The 12,005-nt window shown below is 36.9% G+C and overlaps 1 protein-coding gene across 2 annotated transcripts in view; it reads right to left on the bottom strand.

The window, feature by feature from the left end:
* The window catches only part of LOC306804276 (sodium channel protein type 2 subunit alpha-like), a 57,706-nt gene that overhangs the window by 36,730 nt on the left and 8,971 nt on the right, over positions 1 to 12,005 (bottom strand). For both annotated transcript variants that reach the window (XM_079310634.1, XM_079310635.1), the window contains exons 2-3: positions 2,994 to 3,317; positions 1,167 to 1,284 (exon numbers count right to left, since the gene is read on the bottom strand). In XM_079310634.1, the coding sequence (XP_079166760.1) occupies positions 1,167 to 1,284; positions 2,994 to 3,266 (391 nt within the window). In that variant the 5' untranslated portion in view covers positions 3,267 to 3,317. The remainder of the gene's footprint in view (positions 1 to 1,166; positions 1,285 to 2,993; positions 3,318 to 12,005) is intronic.

Raw genomic sequence — 12,005 nt, 5'->3', positions numbered from 1 at the left:
TACTATCACTGGCAACGTCATAAATAATACAAAGCTATTTCACAAGAATGATGGTTATACACCTATCACAGAATAATTTTAGGTCGGAAAAGACCACGAAGGCCACCCAGTCCAACTTTTGACTCTTCACTTGTCAACTAGACCATGGCACTATGTGCCACATCCAGTCATTTTCTGAACACCTCCAGGGATATTGACTCTACCACTTCCCCGGGATCTCCCTTATAATGCTTGAAAACCCTTTTTGTGAAGAAATTCCTCCTGATGTCCAACCTGAACTTCCCTGGTGCAGCTTGAGGCCATTTCCTCTTGTCCTGCTGCTGGTTACTGGGTCAAAGGCTGAGCCCCACCTGGCTACACCCCCCTTCCAGAGAGTTCTAGAGAGCAGTAAGGTCCCTCTGAGCCTCCTCTTCTCCAGGCTAAACACCCCTAGCTCCCTCAGCTGCTCCTCACAGGACTCACTCTCTGGTCCCTTCATCAACTTTGCTGCCCCTCTCTGGACACACTCCAGCACCTCAATGTCCTTCTGAACAGAGGGATCCAGAGCTCAAGGTGTGAGCTAGACACCAGAGCCGAGTACAGGGGACAGTCATTGTCCTGGCCTTGCTGGTCACACTATTCCTGATCCAGCCCAGGATGCCCTTGGCTTTCTTGGCCATCTGGGCACACACTGGCTTGTGTTCAACCAGCACCCCCAGCTCCTTTCCCACTGTGCTGCTTTCCAGCCCCTCTGCCCCAGCCTGCAGCACTGCATGGGGCTGTTGTGGTCAAGGTGCAGGACCCAGCACTTGGCCATGTTGAACCTCATGGCTCTTGGTCTGGCCCATTGATCCAGCCTGCCCAGGCCCCTCTGCAGGGCTTTCCTACCCTCCAGCAGATTGACACTCTGACTAAACTTAGTGATGCACAAAATCCACACATTTGCCGAGGGTATACTCACTCCCTTCACGCAGATCATCCATAAAGATTTTAGACAGGGTTGGGTTCAATACTGCACCTTATGGAACTCCACTAATGACTTCTGAATTTAATCAGTGGGTTAAGTGACTAATCTTAGCTCAGATTGATTTTGAAATAATTAAAGGCAGGAATATATTCAAACACTCCTAGTCTTAACATTAGTAATATTAATCAGTATTTTTAACAAACCACTTGGAAAGGATATGAATGAACCAAAATCTTAATAGCTAGTCTTCTAGTGATATTGAAAGGAGATAAAAGGTACAAGGCAGGTGTGGCACTGAACCTGTGGATTGTCTTCGCTCCATCCAATACTATAAATGTCTGAAATATAGACAAAAAGGGCATGGGGGTAGCAGGATTAAGAAATTAAGGACACATTTTAGCAACCTTGCCATAATAGAGGCTGCTTACAGACATCTAAGTAGCCAAATATATTTTCACTAGAGCTATGGAGGGAAATAACAGATTCTAAATTTTCACGAGCAATGAAAATAATAGACCTTGCATTCTTTGTCTCTGTGGTCTGAAAATCTACATTTCAGATTTCATTTTCTAGGATTAAATAATTACATTAGAACTATAATTAAAACTGTAACTTTTTACACTTAAATTTAACGACGCTCTTTTACTTGCATTTCAGAACAAAGCTGGCAACACAAAACAAACCACCTAAGTAACCATTTCTGAGACCTCAAAAGGAACCATTTAACCATTTCAGCATGTTAAAATTGCTCTTGGACTGAGAAATCCTTGGCCTTTAAAATCCTTGGCTTTACTCCCTTTATTGCTTGTGTGCTATCACTAGTATCATCAATGTAACCATTTTTGATTTTGAATAGGAGACACAATGAAAATATCATCTAATGAAATCTTAATTCAATCTATATTTAATGATTATTCTACCAAAATCTAATATCCAGAAATAAGCAGATTATAAGACTGAATATTTCTGTTTTCCAATGACATTTTAACTGTAAAATAAATAGGTCATTTGTCAATAGTGTTTGCGAAGTTAAGAGAACAAGGACTAAAATACCTAAAAAAAAAAAAAAAAAATCTGTATCTGATTATTAGTCTGCAACATTTTATACTAGGAAAAAACCTGCTTTAATTAGGCTGCTTATTACAGATATAATACAGCTCTTTGGTTAAATTCTTATCTTGTAAGATTCTATTTTGTTGATTATCCAGTACTTAATGTCAAGAACCCATTCTATGTTTTTAATTCAAGAAGCATTTTATCGATTACACAATAAAATAACCAGTGGCTGCTAATTTTGTACTGCCTGTTTAAGGCAAATTCAGAGTTTTCTTCTTTCTTGACATCATTTCACTTCACATGCCTATATAAAAATAACTTTGCTTCATCTGTGCTTGCCAAAATAAACACCTTGCTCTTTTCTTCCTTTTTCATGGTTATACATGAAAATATCATCTATAAATGAAATTGAATCAGTATATATCAATTTAGATTTTGTCTTCAGATCTATATTGGGCGTATAACATAGACCAAATACCAAAACACAAAGATTGGTTTAGTACTTACACTTTTTTTCAAATTTTGTTAAACAAATATTTTTATGGTGTTGTCAAGAATGTTTGACAGTGACTGTTCTGTCATATGACTGAATAAGCACTTTGTCTAAAGACTTCTGTAATGAACTAGATCTCAGGTATCATGTGCCTTAAAAAAAAAATAAAAAAATCCAGAGAGTAGCCAGAGAGATGGGAAGTTTTCAATGGTTTGGCATTAAATCAGATCTGGAGATTACAGGACATCCAATACAAAATCCATTAACTAAAATGCCATAACATTAGACATTGAAAGAAAAGTGCCTTCTCTTTTTAAAAAAAGGCAACTTAAGCAAGAATTACAGTTGTCTTTATAGTGAAATCATAATAATTGACATGATAGTGCCTACAGCATAATGCTTTCAAACACTGCTGCTGACCAACTCCCCAGCAGAGCATTTATCAGGTTACAGTTAAACAGGAATGTTCTAACCACATTCTTAATACAAAACACTTACTTTTTTATTAATATAATAGGGATCCAGGTCCTCCAGGGGTTCAGACACCATTCCTGGAGGAATATCACCATAAATAAATGGCAGTGTCTTTCCTGCCTCTAAGTCATTACTTGGCTCTGGATTATTTTCTTCATGACCAGCATCATCTGTAGGCTCCTCTGGGTGACAATGAAATTTTTCATCAGCAATACGTTTTTCAATAGCTGCAAGGGATTCTTCAGTGAAATAGAAGAAGCTGTCAGGTCCTGGTGGTACCAGCATTGCCCGTGCCATCTTTTCATTCTGTAGATATTAAATGCTTTTAGGTTCTTGTGCAAGAAGATCCTAGGAGGACATGTAGGAAAAAGAAAGAAGAAACAGAAGGTCGCACCACCAACAAATCCCCAAATAGAAGCTTCTGGTATAGCCAGCATCTGTCTCTTTTCTCTTTATAAAGTCTTGTAGAAAGATTTATTTCAATTCACAGTCAGATATTTAATATAAAAAATTAGTTATTCATGGCAAAGAGATAGAAGTTAAGAATAAAAAAAACAATGAAAGAAAAAAAAAGAGAGATCAAATTTTCTTGCAGTTTAACTCCAGTTAATACCTCACAACAATAAAAAAAGGAAAAACATTCTTACTTTTCCTAGCCTAACATTAGGTTGACTTATTGGGAAAAAGTAAAAAATGTTTTAGCACAGCCAAGTACTGCAGTACTACAACCTCTAACATACAGATTTATACATTTTTGGAAGACCACCATAAAAAAACTTTGCATTTATATTACAAAAACAGGAAGAAAAAACATGCTATTTTTATTACTCCCAATTTCTGATGGCAAAATTACTCCATCTGGTGGCTTATACTATGATTGCCAAACTGATGTTTACATTCTACTATTAGGTACTATAAAAACACATTGTAGATTTTCAAGCCATATTCGCAGGCAGAAAGCAACTGACCTAAAGTTTAGTCTTTCCAATTCATATCTCAATTGTAACTTTGATGGCACTACCTCTGTAATTAAGGAAGTTACAATGAATACTTTAGATTTATACAAAAAAGCACAGCATAATCAAAATTACAGTACTCTCTTTGAGACAAAGTATATTTTCAAAATACTTAAAAATAATAAATTTGCTAAATTACAACAATCATTAATTGATCATTTCCTTCTAAGTTATATTTCTCACAGTGAGTGTACAGTTAACACTTAAGGGTGCAGTATCTTCAGAATAAACCAATTTTTTTGAACAGACATGAGATGGAATCCAGTCCCACTTGCTCATAGTCACAAAGTGTAGCCTTTGTCAACACAACATTGTAGTGAGTTCACCTTGGCTGGCTGGTCTCCCACTCACACTCCACAAAAGGAACTGCACAGGGGAGAATGAAGTGAAAAAGGCCAGGTATTAAAGACAAGCAGATCATTTACAAATTTCTGTCATGGGCAAAACAGACTCACTTGGGGAAAAATAACTTACTGTGAATTAAAACAGAATTGGAAGATAAAAAAATACCAACCCTAAAAGAATTTTCCCTTTGCATCTTTGTTCCAGGCTCAACTTTACTGTTTCAACTCCTACTACTCCTCCCTCCCCAAGAGGCATGGGGAAGATGGACAGTGGTGCTGGGCTTAGACAGTTCTTTGCTACTCCTTCCTCCTGTTTCTCCTTTGCTCCAGTATGTGTCCCTCTCACAGGCTGTAAAGCTTCAGGAGAAGGTTGCTCCAGTGTGGGTTTTGCACGCGTCTCTCCTTCAATTAATATTCAGTTTCTCCAGGGCCTCCCCTATGGCTGCAGGTTGGGTACCTGCTCCAGCACTCTCCTCTATGGACTGCAGGGAAACACCTGCTTCAACATGGCCTGTCCCACAGCTTTCCAGGGAATTTCTGCTCCAGCACCTGCAGCCCTCCTTCCGCTCCTGCTCCCCTGGCCTGGGAGTTGGAACTGTTTCTCCCACGCTCTCACAGTGTTCCTCACACTGACCTGTGGTGTTTTGCTCTTCTCCAGATGTGTTTTCCCGGAGGCATTGCCATCCTTGCTGAGCTGTGCACAGGGCAGCCCTGGGCCCTGCACATGGAGCCTGTCCAGCAGCCCCCAGCCCTGAAACACCATGACCACTGCTCAGAGTGACCACAGGCTTCACTCTCTAGAGGAAAAAACTTAAAGCAGATTTAGGTGATGGCAAATGCTATAGTGCTATAGGCTCCTGCCACCACCAAAGCCACAGAGGGAGCCAGTTCTCCCGACCCCAGTGTGTGCAGTGAGGATGCACTGGGAAGGAATAATACTGATGGCAGACTTTTTCATGAATGTAACAGCTCCAAAGTCAAATAACCCATGACAGTGAATCCCCAGGGAGCTGCCTCTTCTTTATCAATTTTTGTGTCAACTTAATGTTAGTTGAGAAAATTTTCTATTTTTAACCATTTTACAGCAGGAACTAGATTTACATGGACAAAGAACCCATCATGCAAGCTATCTCTTCTTCAAGATGAGTCACTTGGGCTTATGGACAGACTTCAAAAAAGACTTCAGTTGAGTCACAAAAGTTCCAAGCCCTTGGCCTTGAAGATACTAAAATAGACACAAAAGTAGGGGGGGACTCTTTACACTGACCAGTAAAGAGGTGAGAAATTTCCTAATAAATAATTACAGAAATCAAACATTTCTCATGTCAGCTGCTAAGCACTTTAAGAAAACACAGACAGGCTTTTTTTCTCTGAAAAAGAAAGCCTGAGAATGCCAAGTCTTTTCTTATTTATTTAATCTTCCATCCATTTAATGTTCCATATTAAAGCGATTCACCCTTTTCAATGCAATATTTGATTACTGTTTAGCCTTTTGAGGCAAATCCTTCTCAAATCCTTAGCACTGCTGAACCTGAAGATCTACCCAGTTGTATCTGGACTGAGAACCAGCTGTGTCTTAAAAGGTACTTTTCCTTCAGAAGCTGAATGACATCCGTGGCTCTAAATACCCAGGAAACCACCACCAGCAAAAAGGGAGAGAGATCTGTCTTCCAAGGAAGAGCACCAGGATCTCTTTCTATAAGCTTCATTTTTACCTAAGAGCTAAGGTAACACAAGTATTACTTGATACCTTTAGGTCATTTATTTAGCTTACAACTCTGGGCTTGTTTTTTGTTTTTATAAAATGGTTCTTCATTTGTAAGCTGAAAATTCACAAGAATTTCCTCAGTGCAAGCATTTTTTTTTTAATGTCAAGGGAAGTCCTTACTAATAGGGGCTTTCTCCTACACCAAGGTGGTAGCAGTACTTTTTCTAAAAAAGAGGTCTGTAACATATAGGAATGACTTTTTATATACTACATGCATTGTAACAGATTCTGAGGATAGTACTTGTATATAAAATTTGTATTCCGTGAATGATGCAAACAGCAGTTAATAGTCCACACACACCCAGTTATTATCTAAAATGGTTAGATGGTTGCACAAAGTATTTTAGAGCCTGAAGAGACCTGAAAGCAAGATCTACAGCTATTAGACCAACTTCTACCTTATAAATAAATAAAACAGGAGCTGTACATATGGTGCTGTCCTGTCACAGGAATGTTGTTTTTTACAGGCTGAATAAATAGAAAAGCTTTTCAGCACATCTAGACACCACTGACCAGTCCACCATACCTATGAACAAGCAGGAGTACACTTGGCAGTCTAAGAAATAGGCAACTTTGTGTTTCAACTATTATCTTCAGAACAAGCACGTCAACAACAAAAACCAACCAAACAGAACCAACCAGAGAAAAAAAAGAGATACTGGACACGAATACAAAAGTATACCATAACATTAAGCTAGTCTTTTAGAGAATGTTCTCATTACTTGAGTAAGGACTCTACAACACTTTAAAAATAGTTTTGTAATCAACATTAGGCACATAGACTTGGAAAGTGACGAATGCGATGCCCACAGAAAGCACTTGTTATCAAATGTACTTGAAAATATCGCTAACTGTTATGTCTGTCTAGGCGTCCTTGCTAAATTTACTCTTTAGAGGTCTGCAATGCATAAAACAAAGTTCATGACTGTTCATTTTACCCAATACCACGAGGGCCTTATGGCAGTTTTTCTGACTTATTGCAGTTGTTATCAGAATGCAAACCAATCTTTGCGCTTGCATGTTCATATTCTGCTGGTTGATTCAGCGAGGCTTAAGTGGTACCCTTAGGGCTGAGATGAACTCCAGCATTTCTCTCTAGAGACACCACAACCAACGACTGAGCACAATCCTCAGTGTTAACACAAAATAAAAAAAGTTCTTTTCCACTACATGACAAATCTCTTCTATGAATGCCTTATGCTAGCAGCCTAATCACAGCCCACACGAGGGAAAAAACCCATACCTATTAAACACTTCTTGATTTACAGTTCAGTGGCTGTTTCCTTGTCATGACTTTTTTAAAGTACTGCAAATATATAAGTGCTGTACCACTGTGGAAGAAAGTAAAGCTGCTTATACTGTTATGTCATGGAAATCACTTAACCCAAGAAAGAAGTATAATGAAAAAAAAAAAAAAGACAAAGCAGGATAGATTGGTTTAATTACTTAAATGTGTCTCTTTTTTTGCAATTTTGATGGCAATTGTATTATGTGTAGGAGGTACTAACAATCAAACCAGAAAAAAACATTTAATGTGAATCCTGAAGAAACTGTTACCTTTCCATCCAAAAAACCCCACAAAGGTCCTTCTAAAAACCCAACATTAAAAAAGCCACCATCATAAAATACAAAACCCAACACAGAAATCCCCATTTTCTCAGCTTACTCTAAAGAAACAGGCTTCTAATCTTTCATGGCTATGTTGTGCATGTAAGCCTGATTGGAGACTCTGTTCATCAAGAAGGACAGAAAATTCAAATTACAAATGAAAATTACAGAAAACTGCTACATAACATAGACTCTGTAGCAGCACAGTAGTGAAAGAAACTCCTGGGGCAGGAATGAGTCAGTTTACAACCTGATACTAATAGCAACATAAATATATTTTTATAGAGTATAATTGAGTGAGCAACAATAATTTTTAAATTATCTTTTAGAAAATGTTGTTAATATGTATACAAAGAAAAGCATCAGAGTCATTTACATTGAGGTTTTAAACATGAGTCCACTGGGCTATGAAAAAAGCATGCATATATGGCTACAAAAAAGCATTAATATATAGTTTTTATTGTTTCCATATATATAAATAAATAAAATATATATATTTGTTTCTATATTTCTCTTAATATTTGCAAAGGTCAAATGTAAATCCAAATTGGTGAGCAACAAACCCTCAGTACTAACAAAATGTGTTTCCCTAATGTAATATTTTTATCTTAACATTTTTCAGAGGCAGAAATAACTCGTCTGCTCTTCCTACAACATATTCTACAACATAATGATGAATTTTTGCAGTATTGTTTCTGATGTTTTCTCTGGTATGGTACATTTCATCGTGGTATTTGAGTAACTTGAATAAAGCTTTCAGTGTACTAAGGAAGCCATACTCCTGAATTATTACATCCCAAAAAACATTTAAGTCTCACATGTATGATACTTCATTACAAATAAGAAGTTACCATCATGACTATCAGGTAAAGATGTTCAGTGAATTTAGGCAAGTGATCAAATCTGACAAGCTATAAGCAAATTTACAGATACATTCTTTGCCGGGCTCTTTTTTTTGTGCATTTCTGTACATATAAAAATAAGGTGGTTTTTTTTCCACATATATTTAATTATTTTATATAAATTAAGATTTCCTCTATTAACTAATATATTGTCATTGAGCAGTAATGCAGTCCCCAGTTTCTACAGAAAATAAGGTGGGTTTATTACTGCTACATCAATTTCAGAATTCTATGACTGCAAAACAAGCAGGAGACTATAAGAAAAATCCAGAAAAATCTTAAGACAGTGGTTTAATCTAGAATGCATCTGCTTCTAAACATCAATAAGAACTAAAAGGTTTCTGAATTATTTATTGCTTAGAGACTGAATAGATTAGACCTATGCTACATTTCACCCCTGATACTTCTCAACAAGACTGTGCTAATGCAATAGCACTAAGTGGGACAGCTGATTTTTAAATGGATTCTACTCCTTATATGACACTTGCCTTACATGATCTGCATCAGTTCCAAAGATATTCTAAACTAGCTATTTTTCAATTCAATAGTCTCTGATTTTAATTTATGAACTTACGGCAATACACAGAAGACATCCAAAAATATTAATGTTACAGGAATGAAAAGCTCCCCCAAAGCAAAGTTTAACAAATTGAATATTTTTTTATATTAGAAAAGTCCTCCTGAATAATAATAAATTTAAATTATACAGATTAGCAACATACTACAGAACATAAATCTATGTTTTACTAAATTTTAAACGGTAAAAAATGTTCTTGAATCGTTAAAATGTACACTGTTTGGTTTCCATCTACCAGAAAGCACAAAGCATTATAATTTAGAGCACAGCAGAAAAGAACATATCTACCTATAACAGAAAATAATTATTTTCCATTGACTGAAAACTGCTAAAATTCTGAATCAATCTTTAATTTTATTTGCTGTTCTGAGTAATATTGGTATTGTGACCTAATAAGCACGATTGGATTTTATTAGATGTTTCTAACAACTATTTTAAAACAGCCATTTCATTGCACTTCGATTTTCCAGAAAGAAAACAAAGACCTCTGTAAAATGGTCAGAGAGCATAACTGAAAAGACATATAATTTGGCAGATTTTAGAAAGCCAATATGCTTTGTTAAGTCTTATTTATGTCAGGTCTTCTCCCTCAAATTTTTGAAAATATATTTTTTCCCTTTTGGCAAATAAGAGAACATAGAACAAAGGAGCAGAGAGAGGAAGAAAGCAACTTTCCCACCAAAGTAAACACACAGAATGTCAAAACTGGCTACAGAAAGTAAAAGACAAAGCAAGGAGTACAGCCAGACCTCTTCCCGTTCCTCTTTCTGGCCAGACAGGCTCCCTATATCTCATTTAATGGCCTCATTAGTGTAATCTGAGTCTACTTTCTGTGCTGTTCAAATTTCCTAGAAAGACTCAGCTACTGTTCTGCAAATGGATACAGGCTGAGATGATTGGTAAAACCTGACTCAGTTTATAGCAATGTGGGGGCAAAATTCCCAGATCCATTCTAGGGCTTCCTGAAAACACACTGAAAGTGATAAATGGCATCAACATACATCAACACAGAGATGTATGGCAGGATGTTCTTGAAAAGGTTCACCTGTTAAGTTCAAAAAAGATTTTGCTCCTTCCAGTAAATTACTGACTTAGTGTATGTATCAGAAAAAAATTGTTTACTAATAACATCCATTTAAAAAGCCACAGAAGCAGAATAAGCTGTAAAACTGAAATGAGAGCTCAATACCAATTATTCCATTCAGTTCAACAGCCTGGAACACAGTGCAGTGTTGGTACTTTCAGGCTGTCAGCCTCATTGACAAAGTTTACTATCTCCTTCCCAATGAACATGAGAGCATGAGAAGGAAAGCCAGAACATTTGACACCATGATGGCATTTTAAAAATTGCATTTGTTTATTTTTTGGTTGGTTGGTATTTTGCTTTAGTGGAGATTCAATTGTTGAGAAAATAAAGCTTTCTTTTTGTACAGATTGCCATGTGCTCTGGGATGACACTGCTTGAACAGGGAGGTTGGACCAGATGACCCACCGTGATCCCTTCAACCTGAGCCATTCAGTGATTCTGAGATTGGGGGCAGTATAAACAGTGGCATTACCATTGCTCCAAAATATCTCATTCTGTGGACAGAACTTCTAAATGGAAGTCCATTGTCAAGGCTTTATCACAGAATGAAGTTTATCTTACATATCTGCTCTGGTCCTCACCTCCTGTGATTTGTGTTCCATAGTATGCTACTAGTCTGTACCACGTTTGTTGTCATCTGCATATTCCATCTTAACCAATTCAATTTACATGGCACATTAATATTAAAAATTCACTTACATTATTAAAAATCCACTTAATATTAAAAATTCACTTTCTGTGAGATTACAAAAAACACTGTTTTTCATAAATATGAAAACTAATGTCAGATTATGTCTTCTTGACACAGTAGCTATGGAATAGCCATGGCAATACCCATCAAGCAAAGGTGCCAGGAGGGTATAGACAAATCAAAATGTTTTGGAGAGTCAAAGAACCTCCTTGAGCTGAAGCAGAAAATACACAAAATATGTAAATCTTAACAGCAATGCAGGAACTTGCAGAACATGGTAAAATTACAAACAGCACAGCAATTAGAGTGGACATAACAGAATTATGGGAAGCACTAATAGCCTTTTTCTTCATGTTAAATTCATGACAAAAAAGACCCCAAACAAACCAGGCACCCACATCATCATTTAAGCCAAATGTTAACCAAACTAAATCCACAACTATGCCAGTGGCTGAAGTAAAGAGCTAGAGAGCATTGCCTCTGGTTTTCCTCCATGTTCTAACAATCAGAACCAGTTTAATACAGAATTGTTTCCTATCACAAGTGAAAGACAAATGGAAAAGAGATTGTAAAAGAAACTTGGAAAACAGGTTACTTGAATTTAAAATGTTAGAAAGTGTCAAGGTGAAACTAGTTTGATAACCACAGGCCTCTATCACAAATGAGTAAACCCTGGATTTACTACACTGTCGGTTTTGCTCAGTTTTGTTCAGGGGTATAATTATTTTTAAAAGGAAATTTTTTCTTATGAGCAGTGAGTCTTTCCTATAAACAATGGCAATTCTCTTAGTCTTTATCAGTCATTTTCAGACATTGATGTGATCATAAGCCAGAACAAAGGAAATTCAAGGCAAATTTGGGAGTAGTTTTATAATGTGAGACAGGTCTGCATTCAAATGTATCTGACATTACATCCAGTTGGCAAGAATACAACAGGAGACTTTCTCATACAAAACCTCAACACTGGAGACTAAAGGACAGCTGGAATACATCTCATGTTTTCGTTTACTTTCCGTATTTACTTGCTTTTCAAAATTACTCCT

This window comes from Erithacus rubecula, assembly GCF_903797595.1.
Source record: "Erithacus rubecula genome assembly, chromosome: 8".
NCBI classification, from domain to species: domain Eukaryota; kingdom Metazoa; phylum Chordata; class Aves; order Passeriformes; family Muscicapidae; genus Erithacus; species Erithacus rubecula.
The sequence above is the reverse complement of the archived record's forward strand: the minus strand, read 5'-3'. Positions and strand labels throughout refer to the sequence as shown.